General features: G+C 38.8%; 1 protein-coding gene across 1 annotated transcript in view; it reads left to right on the top strand.

Annotated features, from left to right (window-relative positions):
* TXNRD3 (thioredoxin reductase 3) overlaps positions 1 to 27,144 on the top strand; it is a 51,015-nt gene extending 23,871 nt beyond the window's left edge. Inside the window, exons 2-16 of the mRNA XM_060239675.1 lie at positions 2,890 to 2,950; positions 10,808 to 10,917; positions 12,104 to 12,223; positions 14,271 to 14,343; positions 15,720 to 15,839; positions 18,792 to 18,934; positions 20,691 to 20,806; positions 20,897 to 21,122; positions 21,469 to 21,561; positions 21,866 to 21,942; positions 22,689 to 22,845; positions 23,392 to 23,505; positions 24,608 to 24,697; positions 25,446 to 25,580; positions 25,986 to 27,144. Coding sequence (XP_060095658.1) covers positions 2,890 to 2,950; positions 10,808 to 10,917; positions 12,104 to 12,223; positions 14,271 to 14,343; positions 15,720 to 15,839; positions 18,792 to 18,934; positions 20,691 to 20,806; positions 20,897 to 21,122; positions 21,469 to 21,561; positions 21,866 to 21,942; positions 22,689 to 22,845; positions 23,392 to 23,505; positions 24,608 to 24,697; positions 25,446 to 25,580; positions 25,986 to 26,048 — 1,698 coding nt within the window. The 3' untranslated portion in view covers positions 26,049 to 27,144. The remainder of the gene's footprint in view (positions 1 to 2,889; positions 2,951 to 10,807; positions 10,918 to 12,103; positions 12,224 to 14,270; positions 14,344 to 15,719; positions 15,840 to 18,791; positions 18,935 to 20,690; positions 20,807 to 20,896; positions 21,123 to 21,468; positions 21,562 to 21,865; positions 21,943 to 22,688; positions 22,846 to 23,391; positions 23,506 to 24,607; positions 24,698 to 25,445; positions 25,581 to 25,985) is intronic.

Genomic DNA, 27,144 nt, shown 5'->3' with positions numbered 1-27,144 from the left:
TGTGTTAGACTGCAGTACAAATGAGACTACCATAAAAATATTAAGTCAAAGTTAGAATGTTTGAACCAGATACTGTTTCATGATGTAAACAGCTAGACTGTTTTGGTAAGCATAGGTTTTACCTGATAGTTTGTAGTGCCATAGTGTTGAAGATAAAATGGATGGTACCAACTTTCAATGGACAGATTGTGCCCAAAGTCTCTGCTGTCATGCTTGTTGGACATTCTAAAGAATCAAAGGTTGTGTATGATCCAAGTGACAAGAAACATCAAGGACAGGAAATGTAAATGTAGGTCAGCATTTACTACAAAGGGGCCATCATATATGAAGAACAGGAGTCTATATTAAAAGTGAAGAGATGGCCCCAACATCAGCTAAGTTCCCGGACTAGTTTAAAAATCAAAACAATGGAATTTATATCCAGCAATTTCAGGAAGTATAGTAATCACGGTCAATACAACCATTTTTTTTTATATGAGAAAGTTACTAGGCTCTTTCAGACACTATTTCAGCTTCCACAGAAACACAATATCATTATACATTGTGAACAAATGATGATAGAGTGGGCAAAAGGGAGATGCTGTTGATGCAGAAGATGCTGTCAGTCTCGCAGCATATGCATCATACCAAAGAGAAAACATTTGATAATTGTTTTAGTTCAAGGAATTTAAAAAAAAATGGCTAATACTGTTTTTGTAGTTCATATTGGAGAAGTTGTAATGTCTGGATTTTAGGAGGCATGGCAGAAACCAGTATTTTAAAGTAAAGTGGAATCAGAAGATTCCAAAAAACTATTGAGAAATGCTGAGCAGAGTTTTCTAGTGTCTACTAAAAGTGCCCCAAATTAGATGTGATGGGAGGGGGGAGGGTTTCAATGTATATTTCAGCAACTTGGCCATTCATGTGTAAAGTTGGAAGCAAGGAGGATCGGGTTTGTTCTATACAAAGGCATTGGTGAGAGGAGCTAATCCCTCCTCCCTCCCTCACCTTATTCATCTCCATGTTCTGTACCTTCCAGCCCCACTTTTGACATCAGAAGCTGGTCATGACTGGGGAAAAAAATCAGCTAGTGGAAATATACCTTGTTGAGGAGAGACAGTAGCACTCTTGTGATTTTTTTAAATGAGAAAATGAAAGCATCAGCCTTTTTTTAGCTTAATACATGAATAGGAGGACATGCATTAGACCAGGGGTGTCAAACATGCAGCCTGCAGGATGGATCCATCCCACAAGCAACTGGCCCTCTTCTGCTTCCTCGTCCCTCTCTCCTTCTTCCTTCTGCAACACAGCTTGCTTTGCCAGGTTCTCTCAGTTGCACAAGAGCTACAGAGGAAAGCCTCTCTTCCCTCCATTGGCTGAGGCTCCACTCCCTCCTCATCCCCTGAGAGAGGGAAAGAGCAAGAACTTACTTTGCCCAGTTCCCTCAATCACACAGGAGAGATATAAAGCACCTTTAAGACCAACAGAGTTTTATTAAAGGTATGAGCTTTTTGCCTTGCTGCACAGAGAGAGAATGTGTTTTGTTGGGCTCATTATGCCAGAGCTCTCCTGGGTGCAACTGGGTTCCCCACCTCTTTTCACTCTATTCATGTGCTCATGATCCAGTCTTTCTCAGTAGGAAAGCAATTTAGATGAGGAATAACAATGCAGTGAGATGGATTAGACTGAGTGTGTGTGTCCAGACCAAGTTCAGCAAAGTTTCCATTGTAAACTGGGGATTTTGAACTTAGACTTCCCAGATAGCCTGATACTGACCACTGTATGTGGTGGTCTGTTTATTGTTGCACTGCCTCATAGGAGCTGTAGTTATTTTTCTGAGGAAGACTAGTTTTGTAGACAAACACATGGCCCTCACTCTGTGTCACAGTGTCTTCACATGTTGTTGACCAGCAAATAAAGCAGCTTATGTACAAAAGCTCAATGCTCAGCCATTTCATGTTTTCCCCTGGGTCTTAGGCTCAGAGCATTGACCATGAGATTTCTGTAATGAATCTCAGTAAATCAAAAGTAGGTTTGCAACATACAGATACAAACCTGAACAGCATACTCTTCTTGTGGCATGCAGAAGAAATACACTCCCCTTCCTTTGCTAGACTCCAGCCCAGTAGCACCTGGGACCAACAAGATTTTCAGGGTATAAGCGGGGGGTGGCCAAATTTGCTTGATGTAAGAACCACATAGAATAGGATGTTTGAAAGCCGCAAGACAGGAAGGCAGGCAGGCAAATAGATGGGGGAGAGAGAGGTGGTGGAAAGAAAGCAACTTTAACTTTAATGCATTCTTCAAGCCAGCTGATAGCGCAGTGGGGGCTTTGAGAGCCACACAATGAATTGTCTCCTGAGTTTCATGCAGTAATTCAGAGCAAGATGTGTCAGTTATCAAAGACTGTTAAATAAACAAAATATTGCAAGAATGCTAATGTTTTAAGCATGTTTTGAGTTTTTAAAAAATCTTTAATTGTGTTTGTCTGTGTCAATTATATAAAGTTTATATCTCCGCTACCTGGCATTACATTTTATAACGCACATGGCCCAGGTATGTCTTATTTATGTGAGATCCAACCCTCATAACAAATGGGTTCAACATCCTGCATTAGACTGTTAAATCTAGTTTGACTCTTAGTGGGTGAATGTGAGGGGATAATAGCACAAATATTACTGAATATAAATCAGTGTGTGCCAAATATAGGCTTTGTATACACCTTTAGTTACCTATTTGGGCACTTTAACTTAATTAGCTGCATGGCCCACAGAAACCAAATAAAAGGCTAACTCCCCCATATAGAAGAGCAGGTATTTTTCTTTTCTAATTAGAGTAATTCTAGTGGTGACAACATTCAAGTTTTATGCTTTCTAATTTCTTCCTTTTTATTGTTCTTTTTTGTTCTAGGTAAAAGAACTCTTTCGCTCTTTGGGAGTAGAATATAGTGCTTTGGAACTTGACAAGATAGGTAAGTTTAAAATGGGCAGATACACCAACCTACATAGAAATTGGTTTTCCTGCTGTCGTCTTTTCTTTTGCATTAGCTATCTGTTCAGGTCTTTGCAAACCAATTAGTATCTGGCACAGTATTTCCTGAAATCTTTTGAGTTGCCTGACTTCAAGGTCTGAAGCCTAATCTGCCTGTTGGCACAGAAATAAGCCTGTGCTTGAAATTTGAAAAAATTCAGCTGGCCTGCTATGTAGAGCTGTTTCTGTCTTCAGTGTGTAGGCTGCTTTTCTGCAAACTCCTCTTCTCTTGTATTGTTTGTTAATTTGTTAATGATTGCTCCAGCTCATAAGAAGCCTTCATGAAGAAAGTGGTTGAGTCATTTGGCTTGAACACGGATCTAACAAAGAAATTGTAATAGGTGTGCTAAGCAAAACATTCTCTTGAGTTTCACTAACTTACTAGGTTAATACTTCTTGCATGCAACAAGTAGTTCTTTAAACTGATGATAGTATTGCTCCAAGCTAGATATGCTCAGGGATGAAAGCTGTGAAGTTACTGCCTTTTACTCATTTTACCTGTTTGAATTGACTTGTACTAGGGTTGAATATATGAGTTTTTTACTTGTGTAGAGCTTTCAGGAAGAATGAAAGTAAGTATAAAGCTTGGTATATTATATCTCTTCACCAGCATAAGCTGACCAAATTAAAGGTTTCCCATGACAGCTTTTGTATGCTGCATATTCCGGGATCAATTCACTAGTAGATGCTAACCACCATTCTTTGAGTTTTAAGCACCATACCAAGAGCTCAGAGAATAATTTCTTTAAAGTTAGATCCAAATAGGCAGCTGTGTTGGTCTGAAGTAGAACAAAATAGGAGTCTTAAAGGTGCAGTTGACTCCTATTTTCTTTAAAGTGTTATATGTTACATTTGTTGTTTGCTAAAGGAAATGGCACCAAAGTCAGACTACCAAAAGAAATGATAGTAATAGCACAAGCAGATAAATCTGTGCTTAATTCACACAGAATAACTTTACCATCTTCATAGGCTGTAGTGTGTTATTTTTAAGTTGGTTTTTATGTTTGCTATTTTGACTTCTTTATTAATCTACCACTGTGCATGATGCTTTAAAAATATAAGAACCCCCTATCTGGGGGGCATATAACTTCTAAAAATTGACATAGGGCAGACAACAAAAGGGTGGAAAAGAGTTAGAAACAATGTGTTCATTCTGGGTATAGATGCTGAGGCTAATATTCAGCAAGAAGGAAAGGGTATGTCCAAGGCTTTGTGGCTTATTTTGAGGAGAGATTTGAAGAGATGTGGTATCAGTTGAGGGTGGATAAGTGAAGGCCTAAGTATATTGGTATAGAAAACAGAGGTAAGGCCATGTAAGTTTTTAAAAGAAGGAATAAGGAGTTTATGATGAATAGGAAGCCAAGGAAGGATCAGAACAAGAGAAGTTAAAGGTTTTGGAAGTAGGTGACATGATGTAAGACCAGGTAGAAGATTGCAGTAGTTAAGCATGAACCCCAGAGGTTTTGTTAAGAAGGGCTACGCTTGCAGTGTTGTCAGACAGAATAAGAGAAGTGAGTTGAAATCAAAAGCTAAGGCTTTGCATATGTTTTGCAGAGTGGATGGTGACCTTGTCAATTAATATGAAGAGTGTACAAGAGAAAGTGGCAATTCATTATGAAGAGTGTACAGTGATTAGAAGAGTCGACCTGGGTGTTGTCTCTGAGTAGATTCTTCCTGCTGCTCCCCATTGTCTTGCAGGTGCACAAGCATCTTCCACTGCCATTTCCCCTGTACCTTCTAGTGCCATTGGTGGGGTGTGCTGATTATGATTTATTATGTTCAATTTATGAATCACCTATTCCTTATGATGTAAGGCTCTAAGTGATATACAACCAGTAAAAAACAAGTTTTTGTTTGTTTTTTAAAGATGGGTTCTGTGCTGGATGAGGCCAGTATCTATCAACACCAGTTTCTTTTCCAACTTCCAGGGTTGGAAAATGCCCAGCTGAACTGCTTCTCAGAAGGGGAGCAGGCTGGAACTTCTGTTTGGGGTAGTGGAAGGCAATTTAATGCCTACTGCCTACTTTTCTGTCAGAGATCAGTCCAAGATATGCACAGGAAACTTTGAGGAGATTTACCTTGGCTAAAAGGGAGTCCGGGGGGGGGGGCTCCTTTGAGGCTTTGAGGGGTCTCCGGAGACGAGTTGCATTTTCATCATCTGCAGAAGTTTCCAGAGTCATTTATTTGACATAAGCTCGACAGGATCCTAATTTTCTTTGATACTACTAAACATCTAAATCTACACAAGACCGGTGTTGATCTGGATAACTACAGAAAAGGTACAGATCGCTATGTTTCATTCCGAGACTAATTAAAGTTAAAATAAAATCAGAAGGTGGGAAATTGAAATCTAGAAAGCTTGGAAGAAGAAGGGGAAAGGGGGCAAAATTTGGACTTTGTAAATTTAAAGGACAGTGCTAAAAAGTGGAAAGGAATTTATTGTTTGGTCTACTTGCGGTTTTTGAGAAAAAGCCCCATCGTCATAGAATTGCAGATCCCACAGTCAACACAGGAAATATGTTAAGTATTGTGAGATCTCTCTACCAGTGAAAATGGGATTTGGTGGCAAGTAAAGCAGGAAGCATTGGATGGAAAAGGGAAATCATCGAAGCAGCCAGCCTACTCTAGGATTATAATATCATAGAAAAACATTGGCAGCCATTGCAAAAAGGCTAAAGTTTAAATAAAATTTTTAAAGTGTTTGGGACATTAAAAATTGGGGAGCCGACAGAGGTGACGTTTATAAGGTAAATGCTATTGGACATTATTGTTAATAACTATTTTAGAGGCCTCTAGAGAAAAAAGAAAAAAAATTAAAGTGAGGCAGAAAGTCACGACTGCCATTTTGGAAAAAATAAAAAATTTTAAAAATAATATCTGAGCCCAGGAGGCTCTGAGGACAGTGAAATTAGGCTTATTGAAGAAAGCAAGCTTCACTCTTTTAAACCTGATAGTTGAAATTTAATTTGGTGAGGTCAAAATTTTCGGTGTTTTTACATGTCAGACCACAAGCAAACCCGAGCAAGGACAGCTTCACTGGAGAAAATGCAGGACCAATTAGATGCAATGGAAGCCAGGATAATGAAAGGGATGAAGGATATGATAACTGCTTCCAAAAAAGAAATTAGAAAAGATATTGAAGAGCTAAAAAAAGATATAGAAGATCTCAGAAATGAGACTGATAACATCAAAGAAAGTGCAAGAGGTGGAAGGCAGAGTGAAAGTACATGATTCCACCTTGTTAAAAATACAAGAGAAAGTGGCAATTCATTACTGCAAATTGATAGAGACCCAGATACGTCTGAGAGGAGTACCTGAGGATGAAGAAACTGATTTGAAAGAATATATAATAAAAATAATTGCGGAATTTCTGGAGGAAGATCCTGAAGGGACTAGAAATATGTATGACTATGTATAGTGTGAACTCACTTTATGCAAAAAAAAAAATCTATCACAAGGTGTGGTTATAAGATATATGACAAAAGAAATGGTGGGAAAAATCATGAATAAAAACTTTGAAAAGACATTGATAGTGGGAGGCAGCAGAGTAAGAATTATGAAAGAGTTGCCAAGACAAGTGATAAATGACAGAAGAGCATATAAGAAACTGACAGAAAAATTACGGGACAATGAAATGAGGTATAGATGGATAATACCTGAAGGTTTGAGCTTTGAACTTCAAGGAAAAAGGATTACAATTACAAACACACAGGAACTGCGTAGATTTTGTGAAGAACATAAAAAATTTGCACCATGATGGATTACAAATTATTATCTTAGAATGTAAATGGACTAAATTCACCACAAAAAAGAAAGGCAACGTTTCATTGGATTAAAAGGCAAAATTGTAATATAACTTGTTTACAAGAAGTACATATAAAACAAAAGGATTATAAATTTTTATGGAATTAGCAATTGGGACTAGAATTTTATTCATTGGCTGAACCGAAGAAAAGGGGACTGATTTTTTTATATTAAACAAGAATTGAAGTCGAAATTAGTGTTTAAAGATAAAAATGGAAGATTTGTAGCAGTAGAAATAATATTAAATGCAAAAAAAAAAGTTGTTATTGGGGCTGTATGCACCAAATGGAGCAAAGGATGCTTTTATTAAAGACCTTATACAACAATTTGATGAAGTGACATATGATCAAGTTTTGATAATAGGGGATTTTAATGGAACAATCCAGAATACTCTGGATAGGTCTGGGGGGGGGGGGGGGGAATAATAAGGAAGGAAAATTGCCAACGTCTTTTTTTGAATTGGTCAAACAAGAAAACCTGGAAGATATAAGGAGAAAATTTAACCCTGAAGTACGGGACTATACCTTTTTTTCAGCAAGACAATACTTTTTCCAGAATTGACATGTTGTGGGGCACTAAGGATTTAGGCCTTATAACAAAGAAAATAGAGATTTTACCTAAAATAGGGGCTAATCATAACCCAATAATGTGGGTTACAAAACTGTCTAAAAAGTCGAGAAGATGGAGATTAAATGAAGATTTACTACAGAATATGAAAATAGTGACATCTCTAGAAAATGAAACTAAAGCTTTCTTCCAAATAAACGATAAAGATATAGAATTTCAGACGGTGTAGGATGCTTATAAAGCAGTAATGAGAGGAACATTGATTACATTGAATAATAAAGACAAGAGGGAAAAAGAAAAACAGATGTTGGACATTCAAAATGAAATAAAGAAAAAAGAAGGGGAACTGAGAAAAAGACCCGGGAAAAAGAAAATTATGAGGCAGATTACAATATTACAAACACAAATGAGACATTTGTTAAATAAAGAACTGGAATGGAATCTGAAAAGATTACAGCAGAAATCTTTTGAGGGAGCAAATAAACCTGGAAAGTATTTGGCCTGGCAACTGGGAAAAAAAAGAGAAAGTAAAATTATTAATAAAATTGTGGTTAATGGAAGACAGTTGGTAGATCAGGAAGGAATAAAAAGAGAATTATGCTAAATTATTTAAGGGTGTTAAAATAAAGAAAGAAAAAATGGAAACATACTTACAAAATATTAAAATAGCACCCTTAACTGAAAATATGAAAAAAGTTTTGAATGATCCAATTGAAAAAATAGAAATTGAAGCAGCAATTAATGTAATGAAAAATGGAAAGGCACCTGGGCCAGATGGATATACAGCTAAATTTTATAAAATCTTCAAAGAGGAATTAATACCGAAACTTCAGAAATTGATGAACATTATAAGAATAAAAGGGAAAATACCAAGTACATGGAAGGAAGCTGTTATTTCGTTGATTCCAAAAAGAAGATAGAGATGTCATGAATGTAAGAAATTATAGACCAATTTCACTAAATAATAATGATTATAAAATATATCCAAGAATATTGGCAGAACGGCTTAAACATCATTTAATAAATTTTATAAAGGAGGATCAAGCGGGGTTTCTTCCCGAAAGGCAAATAAGAGACAATATTAGAACTGTTGTAAATATTGTGGAATATTATTAAAGGCATCCAGAAAAGGAAGTTGCATTATTCTTTGCGGATGCAGAGAAAGTAATTGATAATTTAAACTGGGACTTTATGTTTGCAGTAATGGAGAAAATGGGAGTTGGGGGGAAACTTTATAAGGATGATAAAAGCAATATATACTGAACAACGTGCAAGGCTATGTATAAATGCAGATCATACAGAAGATATGACAATTAGCAAAGGTACAAGACAAGGCTATCCACTTTCCCCACTGTTGTTTATAATGACTCTTGAAATCTTACTGATGCAAATCCAAAAAGACAAAGAAATAGAAGGATTAAAAGTAAAAGGATTTACTTATAAATATAGAGCATTTGCAGATGATATAATGTTTATAAATGAAAATCCCATACAAGTAACTCCTTTGTTGTTAGTTAAAATACAAGAATATGGAGAACTAGCAGGACTTTATATTAATGAAGAAAAATGAAAACTTCTATGTAAAAATATGCAAGTAAGCAAACAAAAGGAACTGCAGAAGCTAACGGGTTGTGAAGTTACTTCTAAGGTAAAATATTTGGGTGTGGAGATAACAATGAAGAATATTGATTTGTTTAAAAATAATTATGAGAAGCTATGGCATAAAATGGATGAAGATATGATAAAATGGAATAAACTCAATTTGTCATTGCTTGACAGAATAGCTGCAATTAAGATGAATATTCTGCCAAGAATAACGTATTTGTTTCAAACTATTCCGATTGTGAAAGACAGTAAACAATTTAATAAATGGCAAAGGAAAATTTCAGTTTGTGTGGGCTGGGAAGAAACCAAGGATCAAAATGAAACTTTTAACAGATGCAAAAGAGAGAGGAGGATTCCAGTTACCAGATTTAAAACTATATCATGAAGCAGTTTGTTTAGTGTGGATAAAAAAATGGGTGACTCTGTTAAACAAAAAACTCTTAGCATTGGGTGGTCATGGGAATAAATTTGGCTGGCACGCTTATATGTACTATGGGAAAAAAAGATTGATGGTTTTTTCTCACCATTATATAAGAAACAATTTGCTAAATATATGGATGAAATATAAGAAATATGGGGATGAGAGAAAACCGTTATGGATAGTGTCAGCAGAAGTAATAAAAATAACAGCTGAGATGGGTGAAGAAAAGTGGTTGTCATATAATCAACTATTAAAAATACAAAGTGGCAAAATAGAATTGAAAACTGCTGAAGAGCTGAATAATAAATATGATTGGTTCCAAAAGCAACAAATAAAGAGCTTGATGGAAAATGATATTAAAACTGAAGGAATAAGAAAAGAGCAAACAGAAATGGGAAAAGTTCTGCTTGGAGACAATGAAAAATTAATTTCAAAATTATATAAATTACTCTTAAAATGGTCTACGGAAGAGGAAGCAGTGAAATCTCAAATGATTAAGTGGGCAATTAATGTAAATAAGGAAATACAGATGGAAACTTGGGAATATTTGTGGAAGAATTCTATAAAGCTTTCGCCATGTCATAGTATTAAAGAGAACTGTTTTAAAATGATGTATAGATGGTATATGACTCCTAAAAAGTTGGCAAAGATGAACAATAAAATGCCAGATAGATGTTGGAAATGTAAAAAAACATGAAGGTTCTTTCTACCATATGTGGTGGACTTGTGAAAGAGCAAAAAAGTATTGGCAGATGATTCAACAAGAAATTTCTAGGATCTTGGGATATGAATTTAAGAAAGTAGCAGAGACTTTTCTGTTGGGATTACAAATGGAAAAATTTCCAAAAGAAGATAGAACTATAATTTGGTACTTGCTTTCAGCTGCTAGGACATTGTATGCACAGTTGTAGAAGCAAGAAAAAAATACCAGAAAAATGGGATTGGATTGTAAAAGTTATGACATGGAGTGAAATGGACAAATTAACAAGAATTTTAAGAGACTATGACTTAGAAGTTTTTAAGATGGAGTGGGAAAAGTTTAGAAGATATGTAGAAAAAGAGTGGAAAATAAAAGGACATTGGACAATTTTTGATAATGATTAAGTCTTAGAAAGAAGAAGAATATTAATTTTTGTTTTTATTAGTTAAGGGTACCTTTAAATATTAGTATTTTAAGTAAATAGCACCGGCGGGGGTCAAGTAACGGGGGGAGGGGTGGTTAGAAAGTAATATATGGGATAGATAAAAAGAAGTTATTAATGATGCAAGAAATAGATATTGTTACCATATGTTACTAAATAAAATTGTTTTAAACTGAACACCAGTTTCTTTTCCTGCTACCCAGTGCTGGAGTATCTGAGATTCTTGGTTAATATGTGTGCTGGTTTTGTTTTTCTATAGATGATGGCCCCACTATTCAGGATGTATTACTAGGATTAACAGGCCAGAGGACTGTCCCCAATGTGTTTGTCAATGGAACTCATGTAGGTGGATGTGATCAGACTTTCCAGGTAATGTTTCACTTCATCTTTGACATGAAAATGAATTGCAGTAAGATCATGATGGGGTTTGTTACCAGATTTCTCCAGTCAGGTTCATTTTTTTTCCAGCCTTTCATTATGGGTTAACAATACAGTAGTGAATTGTTTTAACTTGTCTTGTATGACCTGATTGTTGTTGGTGGATTGATGTGGGATGGATGGGAGAAGGTCCTGTCCCTTTCTGAAAAAAAACAGCAATCCCCTTTAATCCTGTTTGGTGTGTGAGCAGAGCAGCTAACAGCTAATCAGGATCCCTGGAGGAGTCGGGGGTGCGGGGTGCGCAGGGGAACCAAGAGAGAAAAAAGCTGTTAACACTGTCTGCTCAGGTCAGATAGGGTCTCAACCTTCAGATAAAGAGACTGGAGGGATCCTGTCTTTGGCTTTCTTGTGTGTAATCAAGCTAAACCAATGATGGGTGAAAATAGGGTTTGTGTCTTCTGAGTGTTTTTATTTATTTATTGGATTTATATCCTGCCCTTCCCTGCAAGCAGGGTTCAGGGCTAAGAGAGAACCTGTATCAGAAGACTTTAGAAGCTTCAGAAACCTGTCTTTTGTGATAAAGCTTGAGGAAGAGATTGTAGTTGTCGCAAAGCCTCAATTGCTGAGGGAAATTTCTGAATAGAGGATTTGTTTCTGAGAGATCATTCACCTTGTGAGAATCCTGAGGTCAAGGTGGAAGGTAAGTATTCATCTCAAGCATACAGACTGGACTGCTAACTTCTCTCTAGACTCCTAAATTATCAACTGTAACTTTAAATGAATGAGCTCCGTAAGGCTACATTACACCTGCATATAGTTTCTATCCTCTTTTCTGAGCTACCTTTATTCCTTATCCCTGAGAGTAAATTTTTCTTTTTGGCTTATGGGTCTTGAACTTAGTAAATTCAGAAGCGACTTGGAATAAGTCTGTCAGGTAGAGGGTTGGGTAGAGACCACACTGATTTTATATCATGCTGCCTCTGTTTCAACATCATTTAAGATCCCCACCTTCACACCTTGCTATCTTTTAAAGTTCAGGCAAACAATAGGAGGAACAAGGGCTGACTATTGGGTTTGTGACTCCTTAGATGGGTAAAATGGGGCTCTATAAGTGTCTAGGCTTAGTGTCACAGGCACAGCTTAGAAAGACTTAAAAACATGTGCTTTCTTATTACAGGCTTACCATAGCGGCTTATTGCAGAGGCTTTTAGGGGATAGCAAAAATGAAGTGATGGAAGACTATGATTATGACCTAATAGTTATTGGTGGAGGATCTGGTGGACTTTCATGTTCCAAGGTACGAATTCTATAGGGCACTTACTTGCATATGGAAATCTTGCACGCTTTTTGACTTTTTAAAAACTGTTGTAACTTCTCCCATTTGCTGTATAGCTGGGTAGATTGATTTAAATCAAAGAACTCTAAATCAGTGTGTTTTTTTTAAATTTTCAAGAGCCAAGACTAATCTTAACTATTTAAATATTTTTTTGTTTCTTATGTTATTTAAACAAAAGGGTATATTTCTAACTGTAAATGTAGTGACTTAAAGCTGAATAGAGCCTTATAAAAACCAAGGGAACACAATAAGCTGCTTAAATACTTAACATTTTTTTTTACTAAAAATTAGCAATGCTCATACACTAAAAAAATAAAAAAAAATACTGCCTACAGCTGTCACATTTTTTAAGCAAGTGCTGGTTGGACTTAATAGAAGGTTCTTCTTTAATCCAATTTTTTTCCTGTTTTTGTATGCTCACTCTGTTGTGTAACTTGCTCTGATTATGACTTGACTGTTCTACCCCACAAAAAAGAAAATAAAAGGTCATCCAGCTAGATTAGGAGGTGGCATCTAGACTGGTTTGCCAGTCCCAGGCCCCCTAATCCTTTTTTCCATATCGTAATTAGTAACTCTCCAGCCACGATGCATGTTAGAGCGGCACCACAGTGAAAGCAGATTTTCTCCTAGAGCAGGAATACTGAGGAAGCTTTCAGGGGAGGTATGTGTTGCTTAGATATCACTCGGGTAGATTTCTTATGCAGAAGCAGAAAAAGTTTATTTGAAGTGAACCAGCAAAGCAAACACTTATTACAGCCTTGTAGCATGTTACCAAGACTGAGGTCCTGCCAGAACTAAATAAAAATTAAACCAGATAACTGACACACATTCTCCTGCTCAAACCTCCCATCAGAAGTCATTCAAATTGGGTTCTCAGACTGATGTTTTCCCCAGCCAAGGCCACGCATTCCAAGGTAGACACTTCTTGGTTGCTGCTTGTCTCTGTCTTCCTGGAGATGAGATAAACGTTCTCCCAGATGTTTTCACGTTTGAGCAGACTCACTCTCATATATGCTGTTCTACTAACATTAGCTTAATGCTTTAAAATGTTCAGTGTTACCAAATAACTTGTTAAAATGCATTGTGGTTAGTTCCAAGTGAATACATATAAATAACTGAATATATGAATACATGGTGAAAGTTATTTGGCTAAATATAAAACAATTGGTGCATAATAAGTAATGACAGTAATACTAGAATAATCCAAACCAATCAGAATGAGTATACAGCACTTAAAATTTGAATTTCAGGTAAAGAAAATTCATGGGGATGCTAATGGACTGATGTCTGGGGTTATGTTCTAGTATATTTGGAAGGTTCTGCATTAACCTGGAAGTAAAAACTTCCCCCAGTGTATTTTACTCTGTTCTAATCATTCTAATTGCCCCAGTCCCTCTTACATCATGTAAATTAACATGGTGTGAATAAGATTTCCAGGTCATCTTTAATCCAGAGATTGGTTTGATTTGTTTAAGCTTCAGCAAGGTTCATGTGCTTTCTAAGGCCTTCCAAGTGTACTGGGACCAGTCAGACACTCCCCCACCTTCAGGTATCATGTACACCTCACATTTTTAGCTCATGTAGCATAGAACTCCTTCGATTGCATTTCTTGGGAAGTTGTTCATGGAATAAACAATTTTTGCAATTACCTTAGGAAAATAAAACAGGTAATGATTGGGCATGTGGAAAGGGGGCTGATTTGGAGTAAAATCATTTAATACTTCTTGATGATAGAGGAACATTCAGTCATATGCAGAGTTACTCCAATCTAGCCATTTTGAAATCAGTGAACATCAACTAGAATAAATCTGCATCATTGGATTGCATGTTACATGATGTACTGAACTGTGTTCAAGAAATAGATGGGTGGTGCTGCACTTCAACCAATGCCTACTCTCTATATCGGTACTCTTCCCTGCCTCTTGGCATGACATTTTATGAAATCGTGTCTTTTTTGGGCAAAGCATTTCCATCTACTTAATTCTAATACTCAGCTGTTTATTTACAGGAAGCTGCGATGTTAGGAAGGAAGGTCATGGTACTAGATTATGTTGTACCGACACCCATGGGTACTACATGGGGTATGTCTTTCACATTTGAACAGTTTTCAGTATTGCCATTGCTAATATGATTGGCTTTGATTAGTAAAAGACCATGTCTTACTATGTGGATTGCGATGGGGGGGTGGGTGGCAGTAGCATTGGTCAACATGAGTTGCTTCCTAACCTAGAATTTCAGTTCTTTTCAGAACCTCAGAAAACCTCTTCAGTCTTTGTTCTAGATGCATGACTATTCTACACAGTTGCTTTTTGTAGGAGAATATTTTGATTTGGCATAGAGAAGAATTAAACACTTAAATTGTTTACTACTCAAAATTCTTGGAGGATGCAAAATCCCATTAATGTAGAAAAAGGGATGGATATGTATTATGTGTTTATAGCAGAATTCCTTAACTCTTAAATGTAGCTTGTGTCTATGTAGTGTCTGGAGAATTCTTGTATATTTAGAAGGCTGAATTGGCTTTTACAATAAATGTGTCACACCTTTAAATTGGTAGTTTTGCTCCATTACATAGGAACTTACTGATGGATGTTGTGACTTCCAGATGAATGTTGTGATGATGAAACATGAAAACAGATGCAGTGACTTGGATGGTGTCAGATTCATAGGGCACTAAAGAACAGAGTACAATTTAAATCATTCGAGTATTGCATCCATCTTTTGTTCTTAGAATAGTGTATTAATAATAGTGGTGGCGCTACCACTTCGCTGATCAATAGCAGATACTTCAGAGGTAGAAATGTTGACAGTTTTATCTTGTTCCAAATACATTGACACTGGAGCCCTGCTCTTGGCATCCCCATAACCCATTCGCAAGGTTTCTTCAGCCTGTAGGTGACAGAGCTAACATTGCCATAGTTGCTTTGTACATTCTAGATTCTGGTGATATGTGAAATTGCTTTCAACTGAAATAAAAGAATGCTTTTAAAACTATTGGACTTCCAAACTTTGACAACCAAACTACATATTACATTAGGGATCATTGATCAGCACTCCCATAATTCATTGCATGATCCTTAGATCTCACATGGGACTGGTTTTTGTTGTTGTCTTTTTACTACATTATTAGTAGTTGTCTTTTTACTACATCATTATTAGTTGTCTTTTTACTACATCATTAACTCCATTAATAACTACATTATTAATGGAGTTAATGATTGGAACATCCTGCTTTACATGAAGTGAAGTTCATATATGGGGCTCTGCATGAAGTGAAGTGGTACATGGGTTGGGGGAAAATGCCTGTACTTGTACAGTGGTAGTACTACATATAACTTTATGCCTGAAATGCACAAGTATTGCTGTATGATAGACAGATAAGTATTTAAGGGATAAATATTTAATACTTTGATAAGTATTTAAGGGAAACACTTTTTAATAGAACTTCATGTTTCAGGACTTGGTGGCACATGTGTAAATGTGGGCTGCATTCCTAAGAAGCTGATGCACCAGGCTGCCCTTTTAGGCCAGGCTCTTCAAGATTCACGGAAGTTTGGTTGGGAGTACGAAGAGCAAGGTATGTAAGGCAACAATATTTATTTATTTATTTAGTGGACTTATATCCCGCCCTTCTCACCGAAGTGTCTCAGGGCGGCTCACAACATAGTGATTCATACAATTCGATTTAAAACATTTACAAATACAATAAAATCATAATTAATAAAACAAAGATAAGATAAGATGAGATAAAATCAGCGGTCTATAAAAGCATTTTGTTCCATCCGGAGGTGTTCTCATTATCAGTTAGGTGTTATAGGCCTGCCGGAAGAGGGCTGTCTTACAGGCCCTGCGGAACTGCCCTAGGTCCCGCAGGGCCCGTACCTCCTCCGGCAGCTGGTTCCACCAATGGGGTGCCGCTATTGAGAAGGCCCGATCCCTGGTGGATTTTAGGCGGGCCTCCTTTGGCCCAGGGACTACCAACAGGTTTTGCGAACCCGGGCGTAGTACTCTCTGGGGAACGTGTGGGGAGAGACGGTCCCTAAGGTAGACAGGTCCTAGGCCATATAGGGCTTTAAAGGTAATGACCAACACCTTGTACTGGACTCGGAATATTACTGGCAGCCAGTGCAGATCCCGGAGCCCCGGCCGAATGTGCTCCCATCTTGGGAGCCCTAATAGCAGCCGGGCAGCAGCGTTCTGCACCAACTGCAGTTTCTGGGTCCGGCACAAGGGTAGCCCCATGTAGAGGGCATTACAGTAGTCCAACCTCGAGGTGACCGTAGCATGAATCACTGTTGCTAGGTCGTCGCGTTCCAGGAAGGGGGCCAACTGCCTCGCCCGCCTAAGATGAAAAAAAGTGGACTTGGCAGTGGCTGCTATCTGAGCCTCCATCGTCAGAGAAGGCTCCAATAGCACCCCCAGGCTCTTGACCCTGCCCGACGCTGTCAGCGGCGCGCCGTCAAAAACTGTCAGGGGGATTTCCCTTCCCGGGCCGCAGCGACCCAAGCAAAGGACCTCTGTCTTCGCCGGATTCAGCTTCAGCCCACTCAGTCTAAGCCACCTAGCCACTGCCTGTAACGCCCGGTCCAGATTTTCTGGGGCGCAGGCGGGCCGGCCGCCCATAAGCAGATAGAGCTGGGTGTCATCAGCATATTGATGACAACCCAGCCCGTACCCTCGGGCAATCTGGGCAAGGGGGCGCATATAGATGTTAAATAACATCGGGGAAAGTACCGCCCCTTGAGGCACGCCGCAATCAAGCGTGTGTCTCTGGGACAGTTCCTCCCCAATCGCCACCCTTTGTCCCCGACCATCAAGGAAAGAGGAAAGCCATTGCAAGGCCAGCCCCTGAATCCCTGCGTCGGCAAGGCGGCGCGCCAGAAGCCGATGGTCGACCGTATCGAACGCTGCCGATAGGTCCAACAACATCAGCACCGCCGAGCCGCCTTGATCCAGATGCCGCTGAAGGTCATCCACCAGGGCGACCAGCACCGTCTCCGTCCCATGGCCCGGGCAGAAACCAGACTGGTAGGGGTCAAGGACAGAAGCATCCTCCAGGAAACTCTGTAGCTGCAACGCCACTGCCCTCTCAATAAGTTTGCCCAAAAAGGGCAGATTCGAGACCGGCCGGTAGTGTGCCAATTCAGCCGGATCTAACGTTGTTTTCTTCAAGAGGGGACGGACCACCGCCTCCTTGAGCGCTGATGGAAAATGCCCCTCCAGTAGGGATCTATTTATGATATCCCGTATAGGATATCTTAGCTCCCTCTGGCAGGTCTTAATAAGCCAAGAGGGGCATGGGTCCAATTTACAAGTTGTTGGGCGTGCAGATAGGAGGATCCTGTCAACTTCTTCCAGGCTGAGCGCGCCAAAGTCGTCCAGAACACGATCCGAAGACAGGCACGGAGCCTCAGGTTCGCTAGCTGTATCTAATATGGCAGGGAAGTCGGAACGGAGTGATGCGATTTTATCCGCAAAGAAATTCGCAAAAGCCTCACAGCCAATTTCCAATTTGGTCTGCCCTGTGGCAGTGTTGTAAGGGTCCGGATTGTATTGAACAGTTGGGCCGGGCGCGAAATTGCGGACGCAATCTCCGCCGCAAAGTATGCTTTCTTTGCGGCCTTGACTGCCATCTCGTAGGACTTCATAAACTCTCTATAAGATGTTCGAATCGCTTCGTCTCGAGTACGCCGCCATTGCCTCTCTAATCGTCTGAGTCCCCGTTTCAACCGCCGCAACTCCTGGTTATACCAGGGTGTCGGCCTTGAACGAGGGCGTAGAGGACGCCTAGGTGCGATCTCGTCAATGGCCCCGGCAAGCCTATTATTCCAAGAGTCCACCAGGTCATCGAGGGAATCGCCAGGGGGCCTGGGATCCCGCAGAGACGTCAGGAACCGTTCCGGGTCCATCAGGCTCCGCGGGCGAGCTAAAATAAGCTCGCCGCCCAAACGGGTTTGGGGTGGGACGTCCACACGAGCCTTGAGGGCATAGTGATCCGACCATGGCACTGCTATAGGAGCAAGATCGTTCACTAAAACTCCCGACGCGAAGATCAAGTCTAACATGTGACCCGCCTGGTGGGTGGGTGTCGTAACTACTTGGGAGAGTCCTAGTGTCGCCATGGAAGACAAAGTCATGGGGAGGGAGCAAAGCCCTGCAGTTTGTGCACAAGTAATTAAGCTATTAACTGTGTGTGCAGCTTGTATGGAATTTGTGATTCTGTAGTCTGTGTTTATTCCCCTGTCCTTCAGTATGCTTCTCAGCCTTGGTTACTTGGCCAAGTGCTTGTTGTGAATAATGACGTGTGGTTTCTTTAATGAACAGCTGGAATCTGAGTCTTTTTAAAATGATGTTGAGCCTAGTTTCTTTGTTGCAAGATCTGTATAGATCTTTATCTAGACACATCACACTAACAGATTTATTAAATGATGCAAAATTATAATTGAATTTGCTTTGTAGTACTGTTTGGTCAGGTGAATATGGCCAACACCTTTTTAATTTTGTACATGCAAATGTTGTTTGTTGCTAGTAAAACACAATTGGGAGACCATGGTAGAAGCTATTCAGAACTACATTGGATCCTTGAACTGGGGATATCGGGTAGCCTTGCGTGAGAAATCTGTGACATACCTCAATGCATTTGGAGAGTTCGTTGGGCCTCATAAAATTAAGGTATCTTCAGCATAGATTTGGTTTTTGATCTATCAAAGTGTTATTTTCTAGTTGAAACGTTGGGTAATGAAGTTTGTTGCTTTAAAAACCCTGGTGGTTCCTGTATTGCAAAAGCCAACTATAGTTGGATTTGCAAAATATATTGCAAAATACGTTGAAGTAGTATCTTAACAGGTTTTACACTGTCATAAGTGGGAGGGGGTAAGTTTCCCTTTCTTCACATGGCTTTTATCCTACATGGCTTTTATCCATACATTCCATGATCCCCAGCATACCCTCAAAAAATCATGTACAGATGATATAATGGGTACTACACCTAATAGCCCAGTACACCACCCCCCTGCAGTGCAGAGGGGGAGGGGAATGGCAAAGGGAACATAAAGGGCTATGGTAGAGGCAAGGGCAAAAGGGAGAGGTAAAGTAACATATCCAATCCTGAAGGGTGCTTTTTTTCCAAGCTTTATCCTGGTTCTCTTCATAAAACCCGATTTTTGAATAACTAATTATATTAGAAGCTTGCTTTTAAAATGGAGGCTGCCATTCTCAGTGGATGTTCTTGCTGCTGAGGCTTATGTGTAGGGGAAGCTACCAGCTCTGCTGTAAACTGCTAAATATCCTTAGTTATATTATTACATTTCAGCTTCTAGCCTGAGGGTACTTGTGATACACACGCCAGAAGTTTGGAATCTAATTCCCCAGTGACATCTTGCTGACATCATATGATCCCTCATTTATATTTAAATATACTAGAAATATAAATCTGAATAGTGCTTGCTTGATTTTTTAAGGGGATTGGTAGTATCTACCTTTCTTAGCATTCCTGTGTAGCTGACCAAACTTGCAATATATAGCTCTTATAACAAGAAGCTTGCGAAGAAGTCGTATTATTTAAAAAATACAATAAAATAAAATGTAGAATTTAAATAGAACAAAATAGCCACTTATATCTTGGGCTAGTCCTGGATCCAGTGGGCTGCCTTATCAAAGGACACTGCTTGTGAAGCAATGCCCAAATATACCTGGGGAAGAACTTACAAAACCTCAAGTTTCAATACTAAAGCTGGCAGCAATGTTTCTTTCAGTCTGCCTTTCCTGTTCATAAAAAGTCCTGCTGGATTGGAGCAGAGGTCCATCTAGTCCATCATCCTGTTTCCCAGAGTGGTCAACTAGATCAAACAGGGCATAGAGGCCAAGGCTTTCATCTTACGCCACCTCCTAGTTCTGGTATTTAAACAGAGGCTGATTGGCCATTAATGCCACTAGGGAAAATTCCAGTGGGCCTATGACCTGGAGTCAGATTTCTTTGAAGGTGGGTGTCCCCAGAAGGGCAGCTGGAGTGTGTATTGGCAGTATTGAGGTGGATACAATACGATTTTTGACTTGATCTTGCCCACTCCTTTCTTATAGTCCTACATGGATTTTGCCATGTGGGTTCCATTATCCCCAGCATAGCCTTTTGGGTGGTCAAACAGGAACGTCCCTTTCCTTTTCACCAGCTGAAAGGCTGCTTACATCCACCCCAGTAGCCAAGTGTGTCATTTAAACATTGCAGTTAAAGTATTTGTATTCCCTTTTAATGAAGATACAGTGGGAGTTTCAGTTAATATTACCCATAATAATGGTCTTGGATGGATCTGCTGGATCAGTGCTACATATTACAGTATAATTAAACTGGTAAAGTATATTTTGATGGCAGCAGTTTGCAGAAAAAATGTTTAGAGGAATGCTGGTACTACATCATGTTTCTTTGTAATAGGCAACCAACAGGAAAGGACAAGAAACTTTCCACACAGCTCAAGCATTTGTTATAGCCACAGGGATGAGACCTCATTATGAAGGTTTCCCTGGAGATAGAGAATACTGTATTACAAGGTGAGCTGAAACTCAATTTATCAGGGTTTTTTTTAAATTAAAAGATAGTATTTAATACATTTGCCGTAACATTTGTGGGTTTTTTTTCAGTGATGACCTCTTCTCCTTGCCCTACTGCCCTGGAAAGACTTTAGTTGTGGGAGCTTCTTATGTAGCTTTGGAATGTGCAGGATTTCTTGCTGGCCTTGGTATGGATGTTACAGTTATGGTGCGCTCTATCCTCCTACGTGGCTTTGACCAAGAAATGGCAGAGAGAGTGGGTGCATATATGGAAACTCATGGTGTAAAATTCATCAGGAAGTTTGTTCCTGTTGAGGCAAGTATCATCACTTGTTTAATCAAAATGCAGAGAGAGGAGTGCTGTTAGAATCTTCTCTGTATGACTAGAATTGCCAAGAGACTTGGAGAAAAACATTCTGTCACTTTAATAGAGACTTAATGTGTGGAAATGAAGTTTCTCATTGCGTGGAGGTAAATAGCATCCCTTTAAGCCTTTGTTAAAAGGACAAGACACTTTTATCCAAGCCATGTCTAACACTTGAGTAATATCACAGATGTTCTGACATTGTTCTCTAAGGTTTGGATGTCAAGGTAGTCGTTGTTTTGGAACAGTGTTACTCTTTGGGGTGAGAGTTCTTAAAGTTTGCAGTCATTCTCTGCAGGTCATGAAGTTAGAAGACAACATGCCTGGGAGACTCAAAGTGATTGCAAAATCCACTGATGGATCACAGACATTTGAAGGAGAATACAACACTGTAAGCACTTTACATTTTATGTGTATGTAGAGTTGTTTTGAACACGACATGGAGTCTAGCCATTGTCTACCAAGATTGTATATATTTACCACTCAGCCTGACACCAGCTATCAAAACACAACCGAAAAGTGTTTAATGGATTGTTTCACTTGAATTGTACTGCTGCTCTACAATAGTATTAAATGGTTGGGGGTGGTGGAGGTGAGCTTACCATGAGCATTTTGAATTGTTTTGAGAGACTGGTTTCAGAAATCCAGTTAAGAGTTGTCTCTGCAGTACAGACATTTGTTCCTTTTTTGTGCAGGTTTTGATAGCTATTGGTCGCGATGCTTGTACCAAAAACATTGGCTTGGAGAGAATTGGTGTCACAGTTAATGAAAAGTATGTATTTAGTTTTTGGTATTTATTTCATATTTCTGCCAATCTTCTTCCAAGGAACTTGAAACAGGTTATGTTGGTCCTCCTTTCCTTCGCTTTACCCTCACAACTCTGAAGTAGGTTAGACTTTCTTAAGGTCATGTTCTGAATCACATGGCAGTGTGGAGATCTGAACCAAATGTCCCCGCTCCTACTTCACACACTAACTGCTATACCGCACTGACTGTTAACTTTTTAAGGAACATTGTTATCTCAGTACCTACCGATTCATGTCAAAGTCTTTTTTTAGGCTTCTTCCCCAGACTGTTTTGCCTTCCCACTTGTCAGCTTTAAACTGATCTATAAATGCTTATAGTTCATTATTTTTAAGATGTAGTCCACTCTAATTCTGGTATGGTGTTTGGTTAAAATTAGGCCCATCTGTTTGCTTCATAATTACAAATCAATTTATCATGTATACAGAGTTTAAATATTTACCCAGAGCAAAATTTGAAGTTATTTTGTTTCCATCAATCATTAGTAAGCTAAGTCCTGGTCTTTCTACTCATTAACATATGATGCTTCTTGAATCTGTGTCTTTATGTTGAGATACAAATCTGTTTTGTTGAATTAAAAAAAATATGTGGTGACAAAAACCTGCTACCTTCTGCCTGGAATGATTGAAAGGATTCTGTAGCTAAAAATTCTTGTTCGGTCAAATAATGAAGAAACAATATCAGAGTGCAAATGTGTTTTCTTTCCAAAACAAGGAATGGAAAAATATCTGTAAATGATGAAGAACAAACCAATGTGCCTTATGTTTATGCTGTTGGAGATATTTTGGAAGGAAAGCTTGAACTCACACCACTAGCCATACAGGCAGGCAAACTGTTAGCCCGCAGGCTTTTTGGAGGGAATTCTACAAAGGTAAGCATTTAATTCCTAACGGTAGTTTGTAGGTTTTGGGCAAAGAGCTGGATGTAAATTGCATGGTAGGTTAAGGAAGCTGAACCATGATCAAACCTAGTAGTGATGATATTGTTACTGATAATTAGCCCTGGCTTTAGCTGAATTATTGCATCAGTGCAACTGGTTGTAGAATTGGGTTTAAGAATGCCAGTGAAAAGTCCAGTAGGTGTCCTGGCTATACTTCTGATCCTTGTCTTGCTATCTATAATTTCTTTTTCAATTATATTGTTGAATATTCTCTGCCCCTGAGAAGAGTTGCAAGTGGCACACTGGAACTTATGTAGTTGGAGCGGAGAGTAAGGCAGACAGTGACTGCATCACGTAATAGTATCCCAGGTACCAGTAGGTTGGCCTTGAAGCTCAAACTTAGCCATGCCCATTGTAAGTTAAGAATGTTGCTGTTGTTGTTAGCATATAAAACTGGCCAGCAAGCAGCTCTATAGGCTGGAATTGCTGGTTTCCTCATTGCTTTTGATGTTTTACATTGTTGTGGGTTTTTTTTAGTGTGACTATATTAATGTGCCAACTACAGTGTTTACACCTCTGGAATATGGCTGCTGTGGATTATCAGAAGAGAGAGCCATTGAACGGCTTGGACAAGAGAATATAGAGGCAAGACTTAGCACTTCTGTTTTAAATGCAATCTTACTTTAGGTATCTTTGGAGCAGCAATGAGTTCCTTCACTAAAACATGATACAATTTATAGTATGTAATTTGGAAGAGATTCTTTGTAGGGACTTAATTGAATAATTGAGAAGGCACTAGCTTCTTCCAGATAAATTGTGGTAATGATGCTATCTTTGAGAATTAGATTCCCCCAAAAAGTTTCTGCAAACCAAAATCTGTTCAGCAGAACATCTAGTTCCTTGATGCATCATGGCTCTAAAGACTGATCTTTAGATAAACTATTCTACCTATTGTTCTCTTTAGGTAAACTATTCTATCATTTCAGTCATTTTCCAAATTGTAATTTTTCTTTTCTGACCAAATCTTAATTTGAGAATAGATGCAATTTATGTTTTCATTCGTACTTTTAATGCCATTTTACATAGGAAGCACTCAATTGCATTAAAAAATTATAAGTATTTTTTAAAAATCTATAATAAAGCACATGAGTTGAGAAAGCTGATGCTAATTTTAGCTACCTATACTTTTGATGGCTAAAGGCTTTTCAGAATAAAATTTCCTTTAGGAGTCATGTAAAAAATACAGAATTGGCTAAGTAAGCATCTGGGGGCAGGGAGTCCCATAAATAAGGTATCACAAACTAGTGTGTTCTAGACCTCATGAATGCCTGCTGTCCCTCCAAGTGGTTAATTAGTTAGGTTGTGTTAGAGCAGGGAGTAGGAAGGAACTCAAAGGCATTCTTCAGTTAACTAATTTCCATCATCTACTTGTCAGTCTTTCAACTAATGAGGGGTACTGCCCCTTCCACTGATGAAATAAATTTCTTTCGGTCCTGAAAAAACTGAGGGATGGTGCTTCTTGGGGTTCCCTGACAAATTTAGGGCAGCATGCACAACTTGAAGATCCTGCTAGTTTTTCAGATGGGTGTGGGAAGCTTCCTGCTTCTGTTGGAGTAGCACCTGGGTCCTTTACTGTCCAAAAAATGCCATCCTATTTTAGAAATGAATGGTTATTGCATTTCCACGGATCAGTGATCAGTTCATAGAGGAAAACAAACTTTTAAAATCTTAACTTTTTCTTCCCCAGGTGTACCACCAACTTTTCTGGCCACTTGAATGGACAATACCTGCTAGAGACAACAACACTTGTTATGCAAAAGTAATCTGCAATAAACTTGACTGTGTATGTATTTATTTTCTTTGTATCTCAAGTTTGTAAAGTATAAAGAGAAGCTAGGAATCTTAACAATTTACTGTTGAGTATCCTGTAATTTTCACTGTGTAAATGTTCTGCAGAATGTACCAATTGACTTTAAAGTGGCTTGCAGTTCACTGGCTCCTTACTTAGCTACTGTTCACTGCAGTCACAGAGGAAGCACACTTAAAGATCAGCCAATTGAAAAGTGCACCTCTGAATAAGCACCTTGAACCACCCCAATTGAGCCATCTTGTTACCATTTCCTTGTCATGTGGCCTTGGTTTAAAATAAGGTCATATTGCAGGAGCCATGAGCATGAGTGCATAAGGAGCAAACTGCAGCATATATTCATTTGGAAGCAGCAGTCTGACACAAATCTGTTTTGTGTTACTACGTGTTGTGTATTAGTTGCTGTAGAAGTGTGTAGGAAGCACTTGCTTTCTTCCCAATCCAGAAATGGACTCATGATATCTCTCCTTATAAATATAATCTAATTTACTTAACTCTCTTCCTCAGTAACTAAAGATGTTTAATTTAAGAGTTTCTTGAATCCAACAACTCTGTGCTTTCTTACCATATTTAATGAGTTCTAGTATTCTGCAAATAGAGATAGTAATTGGATTACATTAGCATCTGCATATATCAGTCATTATCTCCCTTTAAGCAGCTGTCTGTAATGAAAGGTGAAATACTAACTGGATTACTCTGTTCCCACCCTTTCCTTTGAACAAAGAACCGTGTGATAGGATTTCATGTTCTTGGACCGAATGCTGGGGAAATTACTCAAGGCTTTGGAGCTGCAATAAAATGTGGCATCACCAAGGAACTGCTTGATGAAACAATTGGTATACATCCAACATGTGCAGAGGTAAAGCAGTAGTTGAGCATTTTGATTTGAGCAGTAGGTAACTTATGTTTATCTTTTTCTGTTAACGATCACCCACCTTTAGATGGATAACTAACTGTTCTGGTACCATCTGGCAGCGTTTTTTTCCCTTCTCCCTTTTGATTCTTTTAGATTAGCAGTTTTTAGAAGTGGTACTCATATGAGGCCCTCACGATGCACATTGCCTATGAGGCAGACAGAAGACTGCCATAGCAGTCAGCATGTTTCCACAGTCTTATTTATTATAAGTGCCAGAGGCATCCATTTTCTTACTGTGAAAATATAAAGCAGAGTTAACACCAACTTTAAGTTCAGTTAGATGGGAGGAATGGTGTTGGATGAAGGGGAGTCTTGAAAAGCATTAAAACATGTTTCATTCTCTCACAGGTGTTCACAACAATGGAGATTACAAAAGCTTCGGGGCAAGATATCAGTCAGGCTGGCTGCTGAGGTTAAATCCTGCTGTTTAAACTGTTTCTTGTTGGCCCCACTTAACCTATATTGAAGGTTTTCAGAAGCATTTAAGTACACATGGGTAAGGTTAATTGAGAATGCTATCAGATTGCAGTATACTGCTGCTACAGATGATGCATTTCTGAAACTTCTTTGAAGGGTAATGGTGTCTTCAGGAAACACTAAACAGCAGGTAAACTAATGCCTGACTTGCTTAGAATGGCACTTAAATGCCTTTTTGATGTTTCGGTTCTGAACCTCTTCCAAAGGCGGGCTGCAACTGATGACTTCTCTGCAATGTCGGGAAAGCCTATTCGTCCAAACAAGCTGAATCCCTGAACAACCTCTGAATCGCACAAATCAAGTTCTTTAGTGCTTTGTATGAATGCATTGGGCACAGCTGAATGAGTAGTTAATCATTCTTGCTGGCAATTACTCTGAGCTCAGTTCGGGTCACTGGTACATTTGTTCTCTAATGTGGATGTTTCTTATATTTTTAAATATCCCAAGTTGTCATTCACTGAAAAGCATGTTTGGACATGTATTATGTCCCTTTTAAAGAGATGTCAAAGCTCATAGAGCATATAGTGGGGATTTTTAATCCCCCGTTATTTGTTGGCAGAGGGCAAAATTATCACTGCTATGAACTTTATGGAAAAGCTTGTGCTTCAGTAAAGTCCAACAGAGGAATTCCCTAAGAAATTAAATTTCCACAGTCCCTCCCTACATTTTACTTCTAGGGGGGGGGAAATATTGGTAAACTTGAACTTGTCCCTTTATGCAACAACCACGTAGTTTCAGCCATAAAATGAAATGCATTTGGTCTGGAAAATTACTAGTATGCAAATGATTCATTTAAATTCTCATAGAGAACACTGGGTTTATAAAACAAATCTGTGTACATAAGTAGTGTGAATTCATGTGTCTCCCTTGGCATTCCTTATTTTTAGAAAGTACGCTTGGGTTTCACTCATTTTGTTTTAAAATGTGAGTTTGAAATGCTTTGTCAAACTGTATCATATATAAACAGTTTTAAACTATTTATGGTGTATCATGGAATTTAAAGTTCAATAAAATGAGCAGTCACATGGTA

This window comes from Heteronotia binoei, chromosome 5 (genome assembly GCF_032191835.1).
Source record: "Heteronotia binoei isolate CCM8104 ecotype False Entrance Well chromosome 5, APGP_CSIRO_Hbin_v1, whole genome shotgun sequence".
NCBI classification, from domain to species: Eukaryota; Metazoa; Chordata; class Lepidosauria; order Squamata; family Gekkonidae; genus Heteronotia; species Heteronotia binoei.
Note: the sequence above shows the minus strand (reverse complement) of the source record. Positions and strands in the feature narration are given on the sequence as shown.